Consider the following 27594-nt stretch of genomic DNA (forward strand, 5'->3'; position numbering starts at 1 on the left):
AACTTCCTTCACAATCAATCAATCCATTTGTAGAGTGCACTACTCAACTGTGAGGGTCTCAAAGTGCTGGGGGGGGGGGGTAGGAGGGGTGCTGCTACTGCTACTGCTCGACCAGCCAGGTCTTGAGAAGTCTCCTGAAGGTCAGCAGGTCCTGGGTCCATCGCAGGCAGATGGGGAGGGTGTTCCATGTCTTGGCGGCGAGGTGGGAGAATGATCTGCTGCCGGCAGTCGCTCGTCGGGTGCGGGGGATGGTGGCAAGGGCGAGGTCAGCGGAGCGAAGCTGGCGGTTCGGGGTGTAGAAGGTGAGTCGATCATTGAGGTACGCTGGTCCAGTGTTGTGGAGTGCTTTGTGAGCGTGGGTGAGGAGCCTGAAGGTGATCCTCTTGTTGACGGGGAGCCAGTGCAGGTCTCTCAGGTGGGATGCGATGTGGCTGTTGTTGGGGATGTCGAGGATGAGGCGTGCGGTGGCGTTCTGTATGCGTTGTAGTCGTTTCTGGAGTTTGGCCGAGGTTCCCGAGTAGAGGGCGTTTGCCGTAGTCCTGTCTGCTGCTGACGAGGGCCTGGGTGACTGTCCTTCTGGTTCCGGTGGGGATCATCTGTAGATCTTGCAGAGCATGCAGAGGGTGTTGAAGCAGGAGGAGGAGATGGCGTTGACTTGATGGGTCATTGACAGCGATGAGTCCAGGATGACCCCCAGGTTGCGTGCGTGCGTGGTCCGTGAGCGTCGGTGCAGCAGGAAGAACGGGGACGAAGAACGGTGTGGCGATGTGCAAGAAATGATTAATGCAATGAATGAAGCAGCATTTATAGAGCGCATAGCTACCCGTGGGCATCCCAGCGCTGGAAAATAACTGATTGAATATAATGGGAAACCCAATCTACCCTTGAGAGCTTGATCAAATCAAATGAACAGGTAAAAAGCGCCTTCAAGGGATTTATTTGGAAAACTCTGTTCTATTGCTTTTGATATATATTTTTAACTGCAAGAATTATTGATAAACTCGCCACAGAAATATTATTCAAATGTCTCTTATCGAAGAAATATTTTTGTTCCTTTTGAGGACATAAGAACCAATGAACCAATCACAAAACAATAAATATTCAAAACATGGGTATATATAGAAAACATTTTTATCTTTTGAAATGTATCAAGGGTACTACACAGTTATACAAACAATGTAACCAGAGGAAAATAAATACAATTGTATAATCCTTCAATGTCATTTTTGTAAACACTTCATCTCATTGTACATTATTTTCCAGAAGAGAGTGTGAGTGTCGACGTTTCGGCCTCTATGCATTTGTCCATGAGACCATCTTCAGGACTATCATAAATTTAACAGTTGACCCCTGAATGGTGTTTCCAAAGATTCAAGAATTATAGAATACAATTTATACGTATATGTCAAATAGATCGTCGTTCTGTAACTTTTGTTTAAGGTGAATACTCTTCAAAAGATACAGGTAAGTGAACTCTGGTGCTTTTTGGACGGTGAAATAAAATTTCCACTCCCCAGCAACTTCTCAATTGAAGGAGTTTATTCTGTTAGGTTTTGTAGCGCAGCGAAGATTCGGCAGTCTGCAGTCGGATTTGATACTAATAATATCTCTGTGGCGAGTTTATCAATAATTCTTGCAGTTAAAAATATATATCAAAAGCAATAGAACAGAGTTTTCCAAATAAATACCTTGAAGGCGCTTTTTACTTGGACAATAACTGAAGCTTCCGAGAATCATTTAGGGAAGAGCCGTGTTTTCAGTAGCTTGCAGAAGGCCAGATGATTAAGTTCCCTTCGTATCTGGAGAGGGAGGGAGTTCCAAAGTTTGGCAGCATTGTATGAGAATAGCCGACCACCACTTCTGACACTCTTAATTCTGGGGACGACTGCCAGATGTTGCTCATCTGAGCGTAGGTGCCTGTTGGCTCAGTAGGGCTTGACCATAGAGGAGATAATCTCTGGTCCTTTCCCTCCCATCAGTTTATGAGTAATGCATAGAGCCTTGAAGTGGACTCTCTCCCGGATGGGGAGCCAGTGGAGAGCTTTCATGGCGGGCTTAGCAGATTGCCGATTCTGGATTCCCATGAGGATCCTTGCGGCACACTTCTGGACTATTTGAAGTTTGGCGAAGACCGAGTTTGGGGCACCAAGGTATAATGCATTGCTGTAGTCCAGGCGTGACAGAATAAGCGATTGGATGATGAGCTTTTTCGCCTGAAAGGGGAGCAAGGGAAGAACTTTGCGAAGCGTCCTTATGATGCCAAAGCAGGAGGCCAACACCTTTCTGGCCTGGACTTTGAGGCTGAGGTCTGAGTCCAACCAAAAGCCAAGGCTTTTTATCTCCGACTTGGGGGCCGGTACCGAGCCCATCGAAGATGGCCACATCTTATCTGCTCTGAAGAGCGAAGGGTTGCCGAGGAGCATAAGCTTGGTTTTATTGCCATTTAATTTTAGGTAGGAGTGTTTCATCCACTTGGCTACTTCTTCAAGGCAGGTGCAGAGGCAGGTGGAGGCCATGTCTGAGTGGTTAAGTGCAACCACCAGCTGGGTGTCATCGGCATACGTCATACGTCATATGTCAATGGAGGAGCCAAGGTTTGGAGGTGACCTCACCCTCAAATACCTGGAAGGACCTCCCCTCCAGGAAGGATTGCAGCCAAATCAAGGCTACTCCAGACACACCCAGATTTCTGAGTCGATGGACCAGGATGCGGTGATTGACCGTGTCAAAGGCCACGCTGAGCTCTAACAAAATCACAGCAGAGGAGCCTCCTGCAGCGAGAATCTTTCTGGATTCTACCAAGACAGCTAAAAGAGCCATTTCTGTACCTTGGCTGGAGCGGAAGCCACTTTGAGAGGGATGGAGAAGATTATAAGATTCCAGATGAGCAGAGAGCGCAGAATTGATGTGTTTCTCCAGTATTTTGCTAATTCCTGGAAGGAGCGAAATAGGACGGTAATTGGCCAGGCAATCTGGGTCTAGGCTAGGTTTTTTCAGGCGGGATTCGACCATGGCTTTTTTCCATAGGGAGGGACCACCCCTTAGGATAAGGATGAGTTCATCAAATCCAGGATGACCGGACCAACTGCTTCTGCCACCTGGTTCAAGATCTTAGGCGGGGCAGGGTGTCTGGGCGATCCGCTTTTAACAAGTGCAGAGATGGTCTGGAGTGAATCATGGTTCATTAAGGGGAAGGTCTTTAGGGAAGGTTCCTTACTCCCTAAGTGTAAATCCTCAGGGTGGGGGATAGTATGGCTATCGGTTGGGGCAAAGGATCCGTAGATTGTTTGGATTTTGTTATAAAAAAAGTCCGCAAGTTCGTTGTAACGTTCGTCCGTGGCTAAGGGAGTATCGGGGAGAGAAGGGGCTATCAGTAGTTTCTTTGCAATTCGGAATGTTTCACGGGGGGAATTTGCAGCTGAGGATATGATTTTCTCAAGATAAGAGGCCTGTGCTTTTTTAATTTCAAGCTTGTAAGTTTTGATGGCCTCCCTGTATTCCTTTTTCTTGTTCAGGGAAAAGTCCCTTCTCCAGACTCTTCTGTTTTTTTTACAGGCTTGTTTTAGTTCTCGGAGTTTAGGGGTATACCAGGCCGGTCTGTTAGGCCCTTTGTGCAACTGGGTGGTTGTTTTAGGAAGGACTTGGTCTAGTGTATCCTCAATCCAGTTATTGAATCTATCATTAGCCACCACCGGATCAGTGACGGGGGTGGGGGCTTAGAGTTTTCTAAAGCCGGTATCCATTTTTCTGTGAGAAGTTTTGACCAGCGGGGGGACTTAGTTTGCGTAAGCCAGGTTGGGAGAGTAGCATGGATAGGAGACCAACTGAAAGGAATGAGGAGGTGATCCGACCAGGGAATAGGGATCGATATCTGACAAGAAAGTTCCTTCAAACTGGAAAAAATGGGGTCTAAGAGGTGCCCTTTTGAGTGTGTTACATGTAGTACCTTCTGGGTGACTGTAAGGCCGCTAGGTCCAAGGACAGCTCAGATGCCACCTTTGATGTTAAATCATCGAAATGGACATTGAAGTCAGCCAAAATAGTAAACCTTGCGGCGGAACTAGCCAGTTTGGGGACCATTTCAGAAAGTGATTTGCAGAATTGGCCTATGGATCCAGGGGGGCGGTAGATTAGGATGCCCGATAGGGAGAGCGTGGGCGTAAATTATATCGAAAAATTAATGTTTTCACAATCGAGTAAGGGGCTCCCAAAAGTTCGACATGTGAGGTGACTTTTCAAAATATTACCAATGCCACCACCTTTACCAGTTGCCCTATCCAGCCTCTGTATTATGTAATCAGGGGGGAGATTTTGAATAATGTCGGGGTCTGAGCCTGCGTTCAGCCAAGTTTCGGTGAGGAATAGAACATCAAGGCCTTCATCCATAAGCAGGATGGGCAATTTGGCAGAATGTTTAGGCAAAGATCTGCAGTTCAATAGGAGTATTTTAAAAACGTTGTCAGGTGATGCTGCGTTGGGGGCTATGGGGGGCGGCAACCAAGATCTGAATGAATAGTGCATGCAGTTGGTTTCTACAGTACTGGGAGCAATGGAGTGGAGGCAGTTTGGTCCTGGGGGTAGGTTCAGCTGTATAAGCTGCTCCGCGCTGTCACAATACTTGTCTGATGAGGGAGGGGTTCTGGCCCCTGACCCCGTCTGGACGCGGATGGGCGCAGACGGGCTTGCCTTTGGCGCGTCAGTGGTGCGCCCGCAGCGCACGTCTGCTGTGTGGTCACGTCATCGGACTTTTAAGTTGCCCGGGCAGGTTCAGCGACTAGAGCGCTGACCAGAGCAACGGCGGCTCAGAGTCGATTGTGCAAATAAGAGGTGAGTTAAAACAAGGTTAAAACAATTCACCCACAGATTCCCAGCAATTTCAATTTCAATGCAATTCTGATCTATTCACTTTAAAAAATGAGCTAAGAACAATGCTTTTAAAAAAAGAAAAACAACGAGGTATCAACGCTACCCTCGCGCCTAACGTGACTCAAGGCAGCTCCTGTCAATGCTGCGCGGTCGTGTCTTCGGGCTTTTAAGTAGCCCGGGCAGGTTCAGCAACTAGAGCGCTGACCAGAGCAACGGCGGCTCAGAGTCGATTGTGCAAATAAGGGGTGAGTTAAAACAAGGTTAAAACAATTCCCCCACAGATTCCCAGCAATCAATTTCAATTTCAATGCAATTCTGATCTATTCGCTTTTAAAAATGAGCTAAGAACAATGCTTTTTAAAAATGAAAAACTTTGAGGTAGCAATGCTACCCTCGCGCCTAACGTGACTCAAGGCAGCTTCTGTCAATGTATTTTGAAGTCATTATTTTACTTTTGGTAGAAAGATTATGTGAAGAATGACTGCAGAAATTAATAATGTGTTTTGTGTCTTAACAATACGTGTATCTGAAGGTAAAGTTAAAGAAATGTTTTTATTTTTGTGTAACTTCTTGCTTCTGTCAGCCAGACCGGCCGTGAGTGCAGTTGATTTTAATTTTTTGTCGCAAAAGTGCCAGTACTCTTTAAATATTTTATGGTGTGCTAAGTTTGCAGACTTTGATATTTACGCGTTATAATTCGAGCAACTCTTGCACATACCTATATTGCAGGGTGCATATATTTGTATTTGACACCTTTATATGCGATTCTGCGCGGATTAGTAAATGGGACTGGGATTAGGTGCTTACCTCTGGGAGCATTGATAGGGGGTTCTGGACTTTGCAACTCCACCATCTTGGGGGGATTTCGGAGCTAGTCTGACGTGTTGGCTGTGTTCAGAGCCAGTCAGATGTTTTTCCAGCGCAATTTTGGTCAGCGCTGTAGCCCTATGCCCGGTACCTTTATTTAATGGGCAGGGAGTGTGGATGTGCCGTGGGTGTGCCTGGGGCGAGCCAAAGGTGCCTTTATCCGGCCAGGGGCCAGGACCCCTGCCTCTCTAGTGTCACAAAGGACTAGTTACTCTTCAGAGGCACTGAAAAGCCTCAATATGGGGGTTTCACAAACCTGCCGTCACTCATTGGGCCCTGTCTGTTCTAACAATGAGTGTGCAACTTGCCAATACATCTTGAGAGCATCTCACCCTAATAGATGGGGAGAAACAACCAATGCCTATACGCAACCAGTCGAATGGCATATATTTTTATTGATCTGCAGATCCCTCTCTAAACATAAATTAGAGCTTTTTGTCCTTTTAGAAGACAAACAGCTGGAAGCCATTTTCCTGACGGAAACTTGGCTCAAGGAAAACTGAAACCCTGATTTAGCCATAACCCTTTCCCCTGGCAATGCAATCTTTAGAAATGACAGGACTAGAAAAATTGGAGGGAGATGGCTATAATTTATTTAAAAAAAGAATGTGAATGTAGATGCTCTCCTGGCCAAGTACCAGGATGCCAAAGCCTGTTCTTCTCAATCAAACTTTCATCAACTTACACTTTTTCTGGCATGCTTTCCTATTGCCCTCCTAGATCAGCCTCAGAATTTGTCTCCGTTATACCAGACATCATAGCCTCTCAGAGCATTCAAACAACTACTTCACGCTGTTAGGCGATCTCAATTTACATTTCGAAGACAAGGGCTGTACACTGGCAGCTAATTTACTTCTGGATTTATCAGCTCTCCAGCTTCCCAAACGAGTTGAGATCCCTACGCACAACAAAAGCCATATACTACTGGACCCTATTTTTTCTAATATTCATAATATATGACTTGGGGCCCCTCTACCATTTAGCGGGTCTGATCATTTTTTAATTCTGTTTGACATCCCAAAATCAGGAATAAAGATTCCTAATAAATCTGGGAAGAGGCTGGCCCGGCAATGGTCCAAATTGGAACAGCATGACTGGGAAACGCCCTTGCAAAATTCTGCTCCTGAGTTCGTTGGAGACATTACAACAGCATATTCAGCATTCACCAACTGGATCAATAGTGTCCTAGAGAGATTGGTTCCTCTGAGGGTAAGCAAGAAGCCCCAGTCCTGTTACAAAGCCCAGTGGTTTTCTACAGAGCTGGTGGAGCTAAAGAAAGCTTGTAAGAGGTCTGAAAGAGAGTGGAGGGCTCATTATAGTGATAGCGATGAACAGGTCTATAGACAGGCGCTGAAAATATATCAGCACGCTATTCAAAAAGCCCGGTTGAAAAACTTTGCAAGCAGGATCAGCCAGGCTCTTTTAAGGAACTCTACACTATTGTGAATCCCTTTTTTAAAACCGCCTATCACAGGGGGCCGTCCGAAGCACGCAAGGGGTTAAAGCAATTCCTACATCAGGATTGGTTGGCTGCCCTTAACCTTTTAGATTTGAGAACAGCCTTTGACACGGTATCACACACTGTTCTCCTTCGAAGATTGGAAATGAGAGGCATTATGGGAAAGGTGCTAAATTGACTAACATCTTTCTTATCCAACAGGAGATTTCAAGTCAGCAAAGTGCCATTCTGTTCCAAGATACATCACGTAAAGTGTGGTGTACCGCAGGGGTCTTCCATCAGCCCAACACTTTTTAACATATATGTCCGTCCAGTCGCAGACATTATATGTTCCTTTGGTTTCGCTATGATCTCTTACGCTGACACCCAGATTATTGTTTCTCTCTCTCCTAATGGTGAGCCAGTATCCCAAAAACTCAATAGCTGCTTAGAGCAAGTCACCAAGTGGATGGCAGTGAGGCTTTCCTCAAATTAAATGGGGAGAAAACAGAGGTCATGGTAGTTGGTAATAACACATCGTTATGAGACCAACTCACATGGCTTCTGTCCTTAGGAAATCACCCTTTCCCCAAACTAGAGGTGTAAAATCTGGGTATCACTCCGGACAGTCAAGTCCACAGATTCTTCAGAATCTGATAAAACCTAACAAGGCAAGCAGAGAACTCAGGTCAACCAAGCTAGGCCTTCTCACTGTTGCAAGAATCAAAAGAAGTGGTGGTCAGTCCTTCGCCTACTTGGCCCAGAACTGTGGAACTCTCTGCCAGTCATTCTTAGACTTGATATCAATCTGCCGAATTTCAGAAAGTAGTTGAAAACCTATTTGTTTAAAATGTAATGGGATAGTTTCAGCAGGGATGGCTAGCGCTGGGAAGTCTGATTCGGGTAGCCATGCGCTTAACAAATTCTGCTAATAGTAATAATAACAATAATAATTTTGTAAATCCGTTGCTGAATGTTATGTATTTAAAATGTCACAATTTTGTTCTGTATAATGTGTATTGTTTAAAACACTATCAGTAGACATGAGTTACTGTTGGGGGTACTCTTTTATTTCGGCTTTATTCTTCTCAGATCTCTGTTGGTATGAGCTGCTTTTTCATTTAGAGCCATTTCCCAGAGCTTGTTTTTTTTATTTCTGTGCTTTTCTCATATTTTACATATCTGCTTTATTATTTGTTATAAAACTCTATTAACTGCAGGCTCACTTTAGCTTCTTTGGCACAACCCGACTCTTGGCTTATTTTGACTAAATAACAAACTTGCTCAACAAGTGCATAATTTACTGGCTGTTTCATTCTGAGAACACGTTGTTATTTTTCCTTGTGTAGAGTATTTGTTTCTTATTCTAAACGACCTAGTTATTTGATGACGTCTTTTTAATCTGGATTGTGTATTGTTTCTTTAGACAGCTTATGTGCCGAGAGAATACAATTGCGTTTCTGTTTTGTATCATTTTGTACTCACTATATTAATAAATGTAATGATAAAATGACCAAGTGAGAGGCTGTTTGTAGATTATTTTTGGCCCAGTTTTGAATCCACTCTGCCTCCCACGGATCCTGCGGATCTACCTTTTCTAACACAAGTAACGCGCCAAAAGTGGTTCTGTTTAATATCCTGTTTGAATGTAAACATTGGGGTTGGTCCTGGTGAACATTCTCGGAACTCTTTTCTGTTACCCGTTGGAATATTTGCCCTTTGATTTCAAGAATTTGGGAGAACCATTTTTAATTTTATTTTTGCTTTAAATTTTCTTTTGCAGTCTTAGGTGATGCTTAGTTATTAGCATCGCCTCTCCTTCCCGCCAAGAGGGCTGCTCTGTTGGATTGGGAACTGTTAGAATTCCTCCATGATCTCCTGGCCTCGACATTGACGTGGCCACGCTCAACCCCACATTAGATGCTGCCATAATTTGTCTCTACGTTTAAAACTGTTTTCTTAAGAATATGGTCAAATGTGGATAAAATTGTTCAGATTGTGTAATCGCAAACGTGGGACTGAATTGATCGAAATAATGTGCTCTGCAGGTCCTAGATAAAGCAGGCTTTAGAGCTGAACAGTCAAGTGCAATAAACTGTAAGATTTTTGAAGAGTCAGTAACAGAGTTGAAGGACTTCCATAGTGGTTGTTTTACTGCAATGAAAACGCCATCAAGTAATTCGGCATGTATATATTACAGTGAAGAATCTGAGACATTGCATAGACATTCATATTCCATGTAGATACAAATATAGTAAATAAGGCACATCATTTTCTGTGGAAACCACATTCTAAGAAACTAAGACAATGATTTAAGAAAGAGAAAGAAAAACATATGTTAGTCTTATTTATTTTTAAAAAAAAACAATGGTTGCAGCATCATGAGCATTCAAGCATTGCGAACAATAACAAATAATGTGATTTTAATATGGTGAGGCACTAAGCACTTTTATTCGTGATCATGTGATGGGAAGTATAAGACCAAATGTGGTCTCATAATGTCTAACCAGTATAAAAGAGTCACATTGGACGGAGGGAGCTCTTTCCTTGCTGTCATGTCTCTATTAATTCTTTTTTATGAAGAGGTCTCTTTCCTGGGTCCTCAACAGACCTACAGATCTATGCGCTGTGTGTCTATCCAGTGTGGATACTAAAAAGAGGAGAGGGCAACCAGAGGTGTTATTGGACAAACCCTCTTCACTCGTTGCCCTCAGCGTGTCCACAAATTTTAGTAATGGGTTTCTAATAAATATACCAGTTTTATGAAATAAAAGTGGCCCTATATGCATGGATACACATCCCAGCGACACAGTTGCCTGCAAAAGGAGTTTGGGAGAGCTCACTGTGACCAGATTTCACGAAGGTACACTGGAACGCTGGGCATTATGTTGGGAGCTATTTTTTCGACACTAGCCTTTGTTTTTATCCTTTCTCTGACTCCCTTCGTGTCTGCCATTCCTTAGATAAATTGTCCCTCTAATTAATACTATTGTCGATCGCCTAAGATCAAGATGCTTGCATTGCTTTTTAAACATAGCATCTTTTCTAACTATTGAATTTGATTGCTTATGGCACAGCTGTGGCAGAATTTATATGTAAATTACACTAGTGAACTTCTGTTTCTATTTTCAATTATAAAATTTAGATTAACGTCCGTACATTTGTAATAATTATTCATAGAGTATGTTTTCGGGGTAAAAAAGATTGATAGCAGAAGCGTGCCTGCTCAGAGATCCTTCACACAATATTTACTGACATTATGCGCAGCAAGACAACAATGCTTGCGTTGCACTTTTTTAATGGGACCGCAGTGACTGCCCTTCACTGTACTGCGCATGCTCGGCAGAGGCCATATCATTGGGAGGAGTGTGTGAATTTCTACTCTGTGCTGGAACAAGGAGGCCAACTGCTCAAATTGATGTGAATCGTACAAGGATTACACAATAATACATCTTGCTTGGAGGTTTACCACATTGAAGTCCATTCTTAATACAGCTGGGTGATGCATATTCCACGTTGAACTGGATGACTCCCCCCTCTGTCCAAGCACACACTCATTTATTTGACAATGAATAATGGGTTGTCTCTTCAACAGATCTAAAAGAGTATCTGTGTTAGTTATATGTATACTTTAACATTACATCATTACATGTAAATAACTTTGTAAGATAAACGTCTTCATAATGGAATATTCCAACAAAAATGTAGAAAAAATACCGATTTTCATAAGATGCTACCAGCTGCAACCGGCTTTAAGGATACATAAAAAGTAGACTCATTTTTTACCATTACACCACTAACTGCTGTTCATTATTGGATAAAAAGGTCCTTTTCAGTTACGGTAGGATTTCTTCTGGGTGAGGCTTCTTCCTTCTTTTAGGAAAAGTAAAACAATGTGTAGTGCCAGTGATTAGAGAAGGAATGTCTCCACCTCTTTCTTCTTCTCGGCCCTGTCCACTCGTGTCCTGATGGGCTTTCGGATTCTGTTTCCCGGGGCTGTGCCTGGTTTCTGGCATTGCTGGACGGTTAGACAGTCTTTGAAGAACACAATAATATTTCTGAGGGAGGAAGGTGTGAGGTCACTCTCAGCTTCATGCTAAGGCATAGGGGTTTTTCTAATATCCATCATGTTCTGTCTGGTGGCTAGTCTTGCTGGCACTACCTGGAGTTGGCACAAGATGAAACTGACATCCCTTTCTCCTTTGGATGAATCATTTTACTAAGTGGAATCAGTCAATCCTGGTGGGATAACTAAAAGAGGCAATTGATGCCTGTTCAACAACATGTTCTGAGCATATCGCAGACTCAATATAACTCTGCATTGGTCCGTAAATCTGGAAATGGTGTCCTAGGTAGGGAGCGATCGCGACAGGCAAGCTGGAGGAGACAAAATCTGGTCAGGTTGCCCACTGTGCACCTTTATCTGTAAAGTCTTCTCAGATGGCAAGGCAGGTCCTACTATTCACCTCACTCCCGCTTGCGTAGGTGGATGTACATAATGCCGCTGATCATGGAGAGAGGGAAGGCCACCCATGCCAACACAAAGCAGTAGCCGAAGTAGCCATCCTTCAGTCGACCAGTGTGGAACTCAGAGACGTGGCAAGCATAGATCACAGCAGAGGTGAAGACAGACAGACCTGCAACAAGACAGAAGGGTAAGTAGTCACTCAACGACACAGTGCAGTTTCCATGCGACATGAACCAGAACGAGGCGTAATGCATCTTCAGATTGTTTGCCGACCAGGTGAGCGACTATACCATTCTTAGGAGATGGAGCCTCTCCACACCCTGGGTACAATTGTCTTAATTAAAACCATATGTTGACATTTTGTTAATTGTTATACAGTTACTTTAAATGAATTTCTTTTCTGTCATCTATGCAATCCCAATTCAACCCCAACCCTGCTAAATATCATGCATCCCTTTTAATCTACTGCACTCTCATTGGTCTGTGCAGTATGTCAAATAATATATGTTACCAAAGCGACCTTGTTGAGAGTGCTATATAATTACACTACTTATTAGTGTGTGGCAAATTCAATATTGTAAAACAGAATATTTGACATTGCCAACCTTTTTTGGTGACCAGCCAGGAAAAGTTTTAATTGGTGACTTTCATAGGCATTCAAACCTTGCATATTCCAAATACCAGAATGGGTGTGGCGGGCGGAGAGGTAAAAGTGATGCAGGTTCAGGTTTGAGAGCAGGGCACAAGTTGGGGGTACAGGCGGGTACATGGCGTCCACCCAATATTTTCACAAGGTGGATGCCGTCCACCCTGGAAGAAGTGGGCCTCACTGAAATATGTTGAACTTATCCCAGAGTAATTTTCAGGCACCAAGACACATTCAGCACCGCGCCTGCACATTGCCTGCTTTCTTTCAGAGCAGCAACGCGCATGCTGTTAGGAGGCTTTCGTATTTCGGTCTCCAGCTGGCCCATAACAAAGGCTAAATTTAAGGGACCACCAGGCCTCCCTTTGGTCCACTATCCTAGTTCGGAGCTATCTGAGCCTCACACCTAGATGCAAGGGAGGTGAATCAAAGTTACACAGCGTGTTACCTCTTCAGAAATACTTAAGAGAGACATGCTTTTCACTTTGTTTAATCCCTGTATATAAGAGATATGCATGCACTGTGAGTATGGCAAATGTGCTGGTCTGTCCCAGTTTTTTTACACAAATAACATTTTAAATACCATTATTTTATATTTTATAGGCACTTATCATCCCAATGCAAGGTGTCAGACCGCTTTACATCACACATGCACATTATACATTGACAATAAATCATATAAGTATGTATATCAATGTACAGGATGTGTTACATAAGACAGGGTTACAAGGCGTAGGAGCCACATGTCCTTTATACCTCACTGTGCTATATTTACTACCACATCTCTCCTTGTTGCCAATTTCTTTGTGGCAAAGTTTTTACAAAATAAATGTGTACGCTGAGGCCTATGTTTTGCGTCGGGGGATGCGTCACTTTTTTTACAAAACTCTGATGCAAAATCTCACTTGTTAATTCTCGCAATGCGCTCAAATGTACTCATGATAGACCTGCAAAACGTATGTGTGAAGTGTTAAGATCTGATGTCACTCCTTATGATGTCACTTTCTGCGAGGTCATGGGTTATGATGCTCTCCCTGTGTTGCAGCGCTGTGATGTTACGCTGTGATATCATGCACCATGAAGTCACTTGTATACTTTGTTAGTCCCCCCACTTCTTTTTAGGTCGAGCTGGGCAGCGCATTCGTTGCTGTGAGGCATGCAGTATTGGAGTATGGCTTTGAAGCCCCGCCCATATTTTTTATTGGCTTGTGTCATTGCCCTTCGTAAATGCTAAATATCTGCGTGCGCGACAACCAAATTTGAAATGTTGTACAATTTTTAAGAAGTTATTGGGTGCTCCTGGGGTGACGTATATTCAAACTTGAGTGTGTCCCCCTGGGCACACCAGAAAAAACGCTAAGCGCTTCAATGTTTTGTAGATCCGGCAATTTTATTCATTGCTTGATGAAAGATTCAATAAAGTTTTTTCAAAAAAGTTTTTTCAAGATTTGGATTCATGAAATCACGACGTTGTATAACGTGTTCAAATCGCTAATGCTTATTCATTGTCCAATGCATTTCGGGTTTCGCACAACCCTTCATCAGGGACAAGCCTGTAAACACAATCAAGGTGAGGAGACTTTTAGAAACTTTAAATAATGAAACATTCAAATAATGTTGTCTTTATGTGGTGTTCGTTTGCCGACTAAGTGAAGGTACCGTATATGGGGGGCGAGTGTACCTCAAGTGTATTATTTGTTTGTAAACTCATAGTGTATGTATGAAAGTGTATATGGCCATTTCACAAGGTGGTACTATTGATTGGCTTAGTAAAGGCTATGTACAATAGGTCACGATAAACGTTACCGTTAGTTTAAATATGGTAATATACCATTTAAATTGGTTAAAGTAGATAAAGTTTTGAGGATTACTTACATTAGGCGGCCAAAATTTCGTGCATCCGTTCAGCAAGTTGTTATTTTTAGCGATGAAATGGACGCGCTTAAATGACGAAGCTGAATTCGCCACACTAGGGTGTGAAAACTGAAAAGGGGTGCAGATAGACTGTTTACAACGAGCGGACTTGGTGGCCATGAATAACTGTTTAAAAGTTTGTATGATGGCTGTAGGTAAACAACAATAGATCGAAAGATCATGTTAAACTAGTGAGCTTGTGTTGGGTCTTAAAAAATGTGTTGAACGGAATCAGATATATTAATTCATGAGTTACGTGGCAGTAAACAACAATGGGTTGAAAGATCGATCGTGTTAGGCTAGTGTTGGGTTTTAACTGATTCGAGTATATTAATTCATGCGCTACATGGCGGCCATGTTGGATTGGTATGGAGGTATGATGTTAATAATGGGTGTTGTATGTGGTAATGTTAGAATGAAATTGGCGGCCATATTAAACTGGTTTATATAGCATGTAAAGATACGTTACTATGCTAAAGACATTGTAAAAATGTGAAAGCATTAAAACACAATCGTTGGAAATACAGATTGTATGACGAATTTTACAGATAACAACGCTGCCTTCAGAGTCATTTTTAGGCTTGTTAGTCCCACCTTCGTACCTCCTTGTGTGCATTTGTTACCTCCCATAACAACTGGACCTTTTACTTGTCTTGTTACATGGTCTGCTTTATCTTGGCGGTGAGCACTATATTGTTTAATGAATTTCCCCTATCCCACCCACCACGTCATAGCACGCCGCCTCTTTTGATTTTATTTACTAATGGCAATCCACTTTAACTGTAGTGGCCACGTTTCTTTATTTATTTTAGCGGTGCGGTCCACTTTAAGTATAGCAGCCGTGCTTACTTTTTTTTTTTTTGTTTACTAGCGCCCATGCGGCACTTTCACATTCATGGAGGCTGCGCCTAAAGGCGTCTAAAGAAAGGGGCGCGGCCGCTATTAAAGTGAAAGTGGGGCATGGGTGCTTTTACCACAAAAAAAATATGTTTGTCAACTTGACAAACAGATGCTTATTTTTGTAAAAGCACCCCTTGCCGCGGTTTGACTTTAAAGTCAGCCTCGCCCCTTTCTTTAGATGCGGTTTGTCTTAAGAAAGGGGCGCGGCCTCCATGAATGTGAAAGTGCTGCATGAGTGCCAGTAATTTGCAATGCAATAGGTCTCGCATTTGAGAGAGTTTAAGCTAATGCAGTGCCAATACTGAAACTCTCGTAAATGCGAGACCTATTGCACCGCAAATGCTTGTTTTGGACTTGTGCCCTGGTTGAGAGGTTTGAGTGGATAAATTAGACCCGGAAATTGAAAATAAACAAAAGAACATAGGAAGACAAAGGCAGCAAAGAGCCCTTACTAGCAAAGATCTGGAAGAGGCCCGTGGCGTAGAAGAGCCCTCCACGTGCCATGGTGTAGAGCTGCCACATGAAGAGGATGAAGGAGAAGCTGGAGAACAGGACGGAGAGCACCATCAGGGCCTGGACGGCGTGGAACCAATCTGCACGGAAAAAAACAGTTCTGTTAGACGAGTTAGCATTTAAACAATTTTATCTTTTTGAAGATCAGCAAAGGAGATCTCTCAAAATGGCTCACTGAGTTTATCCAGTTCTCTTTGTTTTGCTGTCCAAGTCTTGTAGTTTTCTTTTCTCATTATAAATGCAAGGAGATTTAACCCATAATGTAGCAAACAAGCAGTGGTAAAGTCAATAAGTCTCCCCTTTCAGCTTTGCCAATGCAGGCCTATTGACTTTGCCCAAAAATGTTTGGCCAGTGCTGTTCAGCAGTAGCAGAAACAAACAAACAGTTATAGTCCACGCTGAACAGCATCAGAAAAAAAGACCGTGATGATGCATAAGCACACACTCGTCATCACTCGTTTACACATATGGGTCATGAGTCTATGGCAGCGTCAGCACCAACACTAAATATGCATAATTTGTTGGTTTATTTCTGACTAGAAATATGTCACTTGAAGTGTGCCTACTGTGTGACTAGTCACATAATATTCTTTGACATTAAGTGCTCCAACTTAACAATGATTGTATTCTACATTTTTAATTGGACTGCAATGACTTCCCTTTGCTGTGCTCAGAATATTGGGCGGAGACCGCCTTAATGATGGTGCTGCATATCTGCTAATCTATGCCAGAACAAAGCACCATCTATGTAAAGATTAAATAATGCCAGAACAAGGTACCATCTTTGTAAAGATTATTAATGATTTTTGCAGTCTCCAAGCTACCAACACAAATGATTGAATTGATTCGCATGAAGATTACATGATAGTGACTGTGCATGCGTCATAACATGGTGGCAATTTTGTTTTTTATTTTTATTTACCATTCCAAGATGATAGACACCGATCTTGTAAAAAAAACACTTAAAAAGTGTTTCGAATCAAATTTTTTCTAGGAAGGTGTGAAAAAAACATTAAAAAGATAATTAAATGAATAATTATTCTTTTAATTAAAACTGAGAAAAACCCAAGAGGGGAAGGGGGAGATACAACAGATGAGTTGAGGAGCAGAATAGTAGAAATACGAAGAGAGCGGAGGATAGTGGGGCGGGGAAGAGTGGGAGAAGCAACAGCTGTATAGAGGGAAGTGACACAGAAATTACAGGGCGAATTTCAAGGGGGGCCAGCACAGGAGAGAAGAGCAAAGAAACGCATACATTCCAAAGTATCAGTACTGAAAGAAAAAAAAAGTAATTCCATGAATGTAAGCAGTGGAAGGATACAAGTCATCCAATGAAAAGGATGGTAAAGAAGCTATGCTTCAACATAGGGGCAAATACAAGCAGAGAAAGAAGTGCCATAGAATAAAAAGCAAGCAAATGAGAGTGGCAAGAAAGGCAACCAATGGTAGGCAATGGGAGGACACAAAGGCCACTGTAAGTATTACTATAGCCCACAAGAGCACTTTGACAACACATGCTAAAAGCAGTCTGTAGACGAGAGCTAAAAACACAGGACTTGAATCAGAATGAGTTAATCTAGTCTGCTGGGGGTCATCTTAAAATCTATGCAGTACCCAATATGCCTCATGGTCTACTGCATAACCTATATATGGAGACTTAACAGTTTTCTGTGGTTCCTGTCAGTATGGAATTCTATATCGTTTTCTGACCAGTGAGTGGCAGCATAGAAAGACCCCATCACTCAACAAAGTACAACTGGCAGCAGTGGCAGGCTACTTCCCATTATACAAAGAGATGTGTCAGTAGTTTTTAACACCAGGTGATGGAAGACTTGCACTCTCAGTGGAGGTACTGAGAAAGATAAACACATAGGGGCAGATTTACAAGAAGGTGCCGCAGCCTGGCATCGCAAGTGTTAGAAATGGGGGTCTCTAGTTGGCAATGGCTGGCCACTGTCCAAGTAGGGACCCTTCTTCCTAAGTCAGAGTAAGAGGGCTACACCCTTTGATAATCCCTGCTCTACCCTGTGGTAACGTAGCACGAGCAGCTAGGCTTATCTCAGAGGCAGTGTGTGAAGCATTTATGACCATACACAGTAACACAGTGAAGAACACTAGAAAGGGACACCACACAAGTAGTTATAAAAAATAAGTATCTTTATATATAGACTTAACACAAGACCAATAACGATAAACAGCCACAATACTGTAAAATAGGATTACTCTTGAAATGCTGCAAAAATAGTTCAAAGTGTGCAAAGAGGAGTTCAGTTCAAAGCAGTGGTCTCTGCGACCCTTTTACTTACAAAGTACCTGGATTTCGTAGCAAAACCAACAAAATGTCGCAAAGAAGCTGTAGCGATGATTTTCTGCACGCGTGGCCGGCGATGCGATGAATCCTTGCCGCGAGGGAGGAGACGATGCGCTGATCTGCTGATGCGTGCGGGGACAAGGCGACAAACTTCTGCACGCTAGGCCGTTGATGCGATGACTCCTTGCCGCGAGGGAGGAGACGAGGCGACGATCCTGTTGCGTGTGCGATCGGGTTGCGATGAGAAGAAATGGCGCTCCGCGAGGAACCGACGATCCTGATGCGATGTGATAAAAATGGCGGACGCCCGGCGTCCACGCTGCGATGTCGTGATGCGATGATCTTGATGCGATGATCTGTGGGGTTAGCAAGCACTTGGCAGCCCGCAAACGTGCGATGCGATGATCTTTGGTTGCGAGCACTCAGAGGCAGCAACGCGATGATTTTCCGGTGCGCTTTCAGCTGCGGCGGCTCGCAAACGGGCGTTAGCGATGATTTCAGCACTCTCTTCTCTGTGGTAGAACTAGAGACCCTGGAACTCACAGGAGCCTCACCTGCAGATAGAAATCCTCGCTGGGAGGAATCAGGAGGCTGGGGGTGAAGGCTGATGTGCCTGAGACTTCAGCAGGAGGCTAGCTCTCTCCTAGCCCTTGGGTGATTGCTTTAACAAGATTAATAAAAGTTCTTTCAAAGTCCTTTTCCCTATTCTTCCAAGTCCAATGATAACCACTGCAGGCCAATCCAAGAAACAGCACACAAGCACAAGGATAGTCACCTCCTGCAGATTTCTTCAGTTACACGGACATAGGTTCGCCTTGATGTCCAGGAGCAATACAAATTGTAGGGGTTTCAGCACAGATATTCATACTCCAAAAGTCTTTGTTTTCAAAAGCTACAAGTCACTGAACCCAGCCAGAACTAGTTCTGCTCAGTCCTGGAGCACTTTGTTTTCCAGGCTGCATCCTTCCTTTCAGAAAGAGGGGGTCTGCCATCAGACACACAGTAGGAGGTGGAGCCAGCATTCACCTTGCCAGGCACAGGCCTATTCAGGTCAAGGAGCTACCCCTCCCCATACTCCAAATGCAGATCTCTCTATTCAACCCAGGTCTGACTCAGCCTGCCCTGTCCCTCCAAAACCAGACAACCAATACACATAACAGCAGAGCACACTGGAAGGCTTAGACAAGAAAATACCTACTTTCTGAAAGTGGTATTTTCAAACACAGAATATAAAAATAAACTTCACTAAAAGATATATTTAAATATTCTGAGCTCAGGCATACTAAATTCATTTTTCTACCATGTTACTTAGGTCAGTTAGGATTATAGAATGTAATAATCAAAACTGTCCTTTCTGGCCTATGGGGAACAGGTAGCTTTGTAGTAGTGAAAAACGAAATTGGGTGTAATTCACTACCAGGACATGCTACACACACCATGGCATGTCCTACCTTACACATACAATGCACCCTACCATAGGGGTGACTTACATGATGCCAAGGGAAGGTTCAGGGGCTGGGAAGTGGGTGCACTTCATAGCCAAGATGGCAGTTCTGGATTGCACACAGACTCTGCAGTGGCAGGTCTGAGACACACTTTACAAGCTGCTTCTGTGGGTGGCGCAAACCAGCACTGCAGGCCCACCAGCAGCATTTGGTTTACCAGCCCTGGGCACACACAGGCCACGCTACTAGGGACTTACAGGTAAACCAAATAAGCCAATCATGGGTATACCAACTCACATGGTCATATTTACAAAGGGAGAGCATATGCACTTTAGCACTGATCAGCAGTGGTAAAGTGCCCAGAGTCATAAAAACAACACAAACAGGTCAGAAAAAATACAGGAGGAAGGCAAAAAGTTTAGGGATGACCCTGCAAAAAGGGACATTTCCAACAGCAAGCCTTTTGGCTGCACCACTTTCAGAGCACAGGAATGCAATATATTTACAAGGATATGTCGCATTCCTGTGCTCTTCCCTGCGCTGGTGCACAAACAGCTGCCATGCGCCGGCACAGGCAACCTTGCACCGTGGTGCCAGGATGCATGCGTCATGGGGAGATTGTTTTTGTGCAGGAAGGGGTGCCTTTCGACCATGCCGAATCGAGTGATGCTTTTTTCAGGAGGGGCGTTACCAAAGCTTGTTTCCAGCAAGTTGGCACAGAACCACTAGTCAGCGATTGAGTGCAAATTTGCAGTAGTGCCGGTAAGAGTTCAGAAGCCAGCTCCTTCCAGATTTTATGTGGTAGCGGATCCAGAGGGGAAACTGAAGATAACCCTATGGCCATTTTATGGAAATCTTCCTCACAGAGTGTGTTAAAATGATCCAGGGAGTGGGAGTTGTCCACCCCTGCCCGTTTTGCAGGCAATGATTCCTTGGGCGTATTATCCGATTTGAGTCCATCAATGATATTACTAATCTTGTCCTCAAAGAAAGTTGCCAGGCTATCACATAGTTTCTGACTAGGCACAATCTCATTCTTTGAGCAATCTGGATTGATCAGATTGTCTACTATCCTGAAGACACTTTGGGTACTATTTTGTGCCTTCAGAATGGAGTCTGCAAAGAACTCTGTTTTTTCTACAAGAATTTCTTTTTTATGCTCTACTATTGCCATTCTCCAGGAAATTTCGTCTGCATATTCCTACGCCATTTCCTTTCTGCTTGCTTACAGCCCAGCTTCAGGTTTCTCAGTTTTTCATTAAACCATGGGGCTGACGGTCTACCTAATTTTTTATGTATTTTGATAGGGGCAACTTGGTCCAGCCTAGTGGTTATTTGCTCGCAGTATGTTACATCATTTTCTTCCACCTGCTTATTTACATCACATTCCTCATTCAACAGAAATATTGAGAATACCATTCTCTTTTTCAGGAGACCCTTCCAGTCCCTGCTTTGGAAGTTCCTGACTTTCTTAGGAATCGGTTTATTCATCCTGGGATTATCCAACTGAAAAACAATCAGGTGATGGTCCAACCAACACACCGGTAGGACATCAACTGTTCCCATTATCTGTTCTTCAGAGAACACTAGATCCAAAGTGTGTCCCCCCCTTGTGTGTGGGTCCCATAACCCATTATTGTAAGTTTAAATTTCCACAGGATTGGATGAGATTATGATATCCTGTATCTAGAATCCCGTTGGGCCATAAATTGAAATCCCCTATGACAAGCAGTCTGGAGTGAGTCAGTGCCAGATTGCTCAGGACCTCAATGAACCCCTGCTGTAGTTGAGGACTGGCTATTCCAGGAGGTCTGTAGCTGACTATGCCAGTTAGTACTTGTCCTTTGGGATCCTTTAATAGGAATCCCAAAAGCTCAATGCCCTCTAGCTCATCAATATTAAGAGGACATAACCAGAACATTACCGGCCCATCTCTTTGCTTCCATGGGTCTCTAAGATTGCTGAGGCTCATGTTAATAATATTCTATCTGGTCATCTTTTAAACACAGGTATCCTTCATCCCTCCCAGAATGGCTTCAGAGCAGGCCATAGCACTGAGACAGCTTTGGTGGCTATGGTTGAGCATCTACGAAGACTGTTAGACTCTGGACAGATGGCGGCACTGATCCTTTTGGATCTTAGTGCCGCTTTCAACACTGTTTCCCACCCGATTCTGCTCCAGAGATTAAGAGAAGCCGGAGTGGAGGGTACTGCTTTAGATTGGTTTCGTTCATTTTTGGCTGAGCGTACCTTTAAAGTGTGTACATCCCCCTATGAATCTTCTCCTCGCCTTATTTCCCAAGGAGTTCCGCAGGGTTCGGCACTCAGTCCGACCCTGTTTAACTTGTATGGGAGACCGCTTATGGGGGTTGCCAATAAATGGGGCATAACCATGGTGTCATATGCCGATGACACTCAATTAGCGGTCGCACTAAATGGGAATACTGCGCTGAATGCCTCCAATTTTCAGAGAGCCCTTAGGGAGGTGGCAAGCTGGATGACCGATAACCGTCTCCAACTTAATGCCACTAAAACTGAAGTTTTGGTGTTGGGCAAAGAAGCTCCCCTTTGGGGAGACGATTGGTGGCCGTCAGAACTCGGCCAAACTCCTATTCCGGTAACCCAGGTGAAGAATCTTGGGGTTTTGCTTGACGCCAACTTATCATTTACCCCTCACACAAAAAAAGTGGCGGGTACCTGTTTTGGTGTTCTTCAGAGCCTTAGGCCTATTTTTAAATCTTTCGACGCCTCTACTAGGCAACTTATAGTTCAGGCCATGATTCTCTCTAGATTAGATTATGCCAGCGCACTTTTATTGGGCACCAACCAAGCAGAGCTCACACGCCTTCAGCGTGTGCAAAATGCGGCCGCTCAAATGTTGATTGGTTTGCCTAAGTTTTGCTCAGTCAGGCGTCCCATTTCTGATCTTCATTGGTTGCCCGTTAGGCAGAGGATAAAGTTCAAAGTATTGTGCCTGGTTTTTAAAATTCTGAAGTTTGCCTCTCCTCCTATTTTAGCTCAGACCATCTCCTACTACACCCCTGCTAGAACACTACGTTCAACGGGTCAATTCCTGGTTAAGGTTCCCCGTTTTAAAAAAGCCAGAATGGGCGGCCGTTCATTTGGGGTTTTGGCAGCGAGCCTCTGGAACACACTGCCTGTTAGCATCCGTTCTATTTCTGACTTGCTGCCTTTCAGAAAAGCTGTGAAAACTTTTTTGTTTCCTTTGGTTTAGTGATCGTGGCTGGTACTATATATCTGGTGTTATGTTGCTCGTCCTTTTATAGCGCCGGGACGCCGCTTGGCTGTGGCATCTGTGCGCTTTATAAATATAAAATAACATAACATAACATAACTGGAGCAAAGTCCCAAATTTCTTTGAAAATGACTCCCACACCGCCACCTCTACCACTTAATCGAGGTTTGTGGAAGGCTTTGTATCCAGATGGGCACGCCAATCCCAATTCCAATTCTGATCCAAGGTGTGTCCACATTTCAGTCGTGAACAACACATCTAGGTCATACGTTTCTATTAACAATTGGACTTCCAAATAATGCTTGGGTAGGGATCTAACATTAAGCAACCCACATTTAAGGCTACCTCTTTTCACAAAATCAGATACAGGCCCTGCAGTCTCCTCTAACCTGAGCCTGCCTCTCCTACCCTCTGCTGCTCCAATCTCAAGTAGCTGTTCCATGGAGTAATAATACCTCTTGTCTCCAGCTCCGACTTTCTCCAAACGGGCAGCATGGCTGGCGCTGTGCACGGTCGGTGCACGGACTGGCGCAGACGGTCTTGCCTTTTGCTGCTTTTTAGGGGTGCAGAGCATGAAAAGACTAGAGTAAAAAAAGGCAAAGCAGTCACCCTCGTAACACACTGCGCGGCCACACCAGTGTGCTGCTTATATGGGTGCAGAGCGTGGAAAGGCTACAAAGTTGACCTCTAAGTAGGCGGGTCCGCTCTGACAGACGGGCATTGCGAGGTCAGAGGAGCGGATAAAGGTATTATGATCTAAGCAGCCTCAAATATGCGGGCAGTATTTAAAATGGTTAAAATTAGCTTTCATTAGTTAAAGGAGTTACAAAATAAAGTGCAGCAGCATCAGCAGTGGTCACAATGAGAACACAGTAAAAGCACGCAAAGCAGATACCCTCGTAACAAAAGTCATTAAGGCTCAAAAAGCATATGATTATAAAAAGTTTGTTTACACATGCTACACTTTAGACACATAGATTACAGGGCACTAAAGTGAAAGCGACGAGACAGGCAAATCTGAACAAGTGCACGCGGCCACACTACTGGAGACAGATGGCCCCTGCGCGCCGCTGCTCGCTCCCGCAAGGTGGATGCCGCAACAAGCACGAGTGCTTGAAAAGTGCAGACCGATTCCAAAAGGTCATTTCCTAGAGCAGCGCATGCGCGCTGCACTAGGCTCGATCTAAAAAGGGAGGGAAACAGGATGCCATAACAGTCCTTGTTTTTCCTCGATCTGGCCACTGGAAAACCCCAACTTTTGTTCTACCAGACTTCTGGACAGTGGCTGTCTAAGCTGGATTTTATGGTTAGATGTTGGAGGATACGAGGGATACTATCGTACACATTTCCTTAGCCCTCAGAGTCTAAGTTCAGTGTGCCTGAAAAGTTTTGACATTGTTAAACCTCAAAGTGGGTAGGTATGGCCACAAGAACTTTTATCCCATTGGTAAGGGCGTGTCCAGGAGTTAATCCCACTCACTAGCTCGGGCCAGGCATGAATGTAGCATCTACAGGCACCCACTTCAGAACACTCCTGGACCTGAAGAAGAACAGAAGAGAACTGAAAATGCTGTCTAAGACCCGAGGGGAGCTCGAAAGGACTGGACCTGCTCCCACTTCTACCTAGGACAACAAAGTGGACACCACAGGTCATAAGGCTGACCTCCTGCTCAAGTCACGGGGACACAACAAGCTACAAGAGGCCTTTACTACAACTGCCCAGCTGACATGTGGCAACTAGACCTGGACTGGACTTTACTGTTGGCCTCTGCCTGATACCCTGTGAGTCTCCAAGTGCTTCCCCTGAGGTCCTGGGGGGCTTCATATGTGTACTCCTCTGGTGGATATGGATTTAACGGACTAAGTTAGAAGGTAAAACCTTTGGCTATGACCAACCTGTTGGTCTATCTGACCTGCAGTCTATCATGGTCAGCATTAAATGGAGCTCAGCTCCCGGTCTCTCATTGGCACTTTGTGCTTCTTTGTCGTATTCCTACTTAAGGCTTTAAAACATCATATCTCCAGTTCTCCTTATTGGATGTTTATCATTTTAGTGTCATTTGGTTTAGTAACTTTTACTATAGTTTTCAAATTCAGTTTGGGAAATGTATTGTTTCGTATTTTGACTCTTACTGTTTTGATACTGCAGAAATACTTTTCACATAATTTAAAACCTGCTCAGTGCCATAGCTAACAGTGGGTTCCGCTTAGGTTAAATTGGTGATTTTAGGCGTTCACCCTGACATGGGCTGTGATTATTCCTTGAGGTGGGCAGCAACCATCCCAATTAATAATCCAATTTCTTACAATCAGGGAATATTCATACACAGTTAGTGCAAATAGAAAAGACTATTCCCTTTCTGCGCTTTTACTAATAGAGTATTGTACATTTTTGGGGTGATTCACAAAGACAGGTAAAAGTACCCATTTCGTCTCTATGCATATGTGTATATTGTAAGTCTGCACCTATAGTGCACATGAGTGTGATGGTGTTGGTGTGACTTTATGTGTACTTTGCCAGATCTGATGGCTCATTGGAAGAATGGATCTATTGCAAAGATCTGTTCTTGTCCTCTTAGTTATTGGTTTGAGGATCCAGTCAGCCTTTCATCATTACAAGGTCGATAAAATGAACATTAGGTAACCTTAGAATAAACATCTGTAACCAAGAAGCCACTTGGCCTGAACGTGCTGTTTACAAACATATGTGCGCCTTTATGTGCATGTATGTTACTTTTTCTGATCCTAAATATCTGTGCATATGTATTGTGTCTGGGTTTTGTATACTAAATCGTATAGTTACCTAATTTGTAAAGTATTTTTCTAAAGTTTTATGATGTTTTATAAGTGGTGGAACTGGGAAAATGCTGGACAAGCCTTGCTGATTTAAAAACGGCTAGATCATTTGTAGGTCTCTCCTACACAGTGCATGCGCTATGCTGCCACATGTATTGCTTACTATTCAGTGGGCTTACAATCCGCCTACAGCATACCTTTAGTTGTTTTCATAGTCACTCTTTTTTTGCAATCTTTCAATTGCTTAGCTCCTGCAGAGTTCCGTTCCTTTCTTGTGTTAGCTCCTCCCTTGACCAAGTACATGTTATTTTTGAAACACACTTTTGTTTTAATGAGACTTTTTTTATTATTCATGGACGTGCAATGTGCTTCCCTACTGTTAACACAAGTGTACGGTTTCTTAGTTATGTTACTTTCACTCTACCTGCTGCCTCTATTGACACTTAACTTACACCCACAACCGTCCTACTCTACGCTACTCAATTTTACCCTGCTCCAGTCTATGCCACTCAACTCCACTCTACACCACACTACTCAAATCTACTCTATGCCATTCAACTCTATTCCATTCCACTATGTGCCACTCTACTCTACCCCACTCCACTCTTCTCTATACTATTCCACTCTACTCTACTCTACTCTATGCCACTCTATGTCACTCTACACCACTCCACTCTACTCTATGCCACTCCACACCATGCCACTCCAAGCCACTCTACGCCACTCAACTCTATGCCACTCCACTCCACTCCACTTCACACAGGGCCACTCTACGGCATTCAACTCTACTTTACACCACTCATTTTCATGTCATGCCACACCATTCCATGCCACTTTACACTATTCTACACCACTGCACTCCACGTAACTCTACACCACTCCACTCTATGCCACTTCACTCCGCGCCACTCCACCCTATGCTACTTCACACCATTCTATGCCATTCAACTCTATGCTGCTTTACGCAACTCCACCCCACTCTACCCACTCTATGCCTCCACTCTATACTAGTTTACTTCAAGCCTCTCTACTCTATGCCATTCCACTTCAGTATATGGCACACTACGCCACTTTACTCCTCTCCACTCTACTTTGTGCCACTCCACGTCATTCCACTCAAGTCTACATCCTTCCACTCTATGCCAGTCCACTATACGCCACTTTGCTCGATGCCACCCTACTACATTCCACACATTGCCACTCTATCCCACTCTACTCTACACCATGCCACACCATTCTATGCCACTCCACTGTACGCTACTCTAGGCCTCTCTAATTCACTTCATACCACTCTTTGCTACAGCACTTTACACCACTCTACGCAGCTCTACTCTACACCACTCTGCGCCAATCTACACCACTCCATTCTGGCCTGCGCCACTCCACGCCACTTTATGCCAACATATGCCACTCTACTCTATGTCACTCTACTCTACACCACTCCATGCCACTCTATTCTTTGCCACTCTGCTCCATTCTACTACATGCCACTCTACACCACTCAATGCCACTCTACTTTACGCCACTATACTCAATAAGAACCTACACAACACCTCTCTACTCTACGCCACTTTACTCTATTCCTCTTCACTGCATGACACTCCATTCCACTCTAGTCTATGCCATTCCATTCTACACTACTCGGCTCTATGCCACCCACTCCAGTCTATGCTACACTAGGCCACTCCACTCTACACCCCTCCACACCACTTCACTGTATGTCACTCCATTCTACACCACTCCACGCCACTTCACTATTCGCCACTCCACTCTACGCCACTTTACTCTACTCTACACAATGGTGCTCTACAGCACTCTATGCCACTCCACTCTAGGCCACTCTATTACACTCTATACCACCCCAATTCTACACCACTGTTATCTACGCCACTCTACTCTATGCCACTCCACCCCATGCCACTGCACTTTACTCTACACCCCTGTACACCACTCTACCCTTCTCTACTCTACTTCACTCTACTCAGCATCACTCTATGCCACACTACTCTACTCTTCGCCACTACTGTATGCCACTTCAACCCAATGTAAGTCACTCTACTTTACACCACTCTACCCAAAGCCACTCTACTCTACGCCACTCTACTCAACTCCACTCTATGCACTCTACTCCACTTTACTCTGTACCACTCTACTCTATGCCACTGTACTGTACC

General features: G+C 44.0%; 1 protein-coding gene across 1 annotated transcript in view; it reads right to left on the reverse strand.

Annotated features, from left to right (window-relative positions):
- Positions 1-9503: 9503 nt before the first annotated feature.
- Positions 9504-27594, reverse strand: part of EMP3 (epithelial membrane protein 3 (MAM blood group)) — a 107764-nt gene continuing 89673 nt past the window's right edge. The window contains exons 4-5 of the mRNA XM_085616475.1: positions 15552-15692; positions 9504-11808 (exon numbers count right to left, since the gene is read on the reverse strand). Of these exons, the coding sequence (XP_085472601.1) occupies positions 11639-11808; positions 15552-15692 (311 nt within the window). The 3' untranslated portion in view covers positions 9504-11638. The remainder of the gene's footprint in view (positions 11809-15551; positions 15693-27594) is intronic.

This window comes from Triturus cristatus, chromosome 7 (assembly GCF_964204655.1).
Source record: "Triturus cristatus chromosome 7, aTriCri1.1, whole genome shotgun sequence".
NCBI classification, from domain to species: Eukaryota; Metazoa; Chordata; class Amphibia; order Caudata; family Salamandridae; genus Triturus; species Triturus cristatus.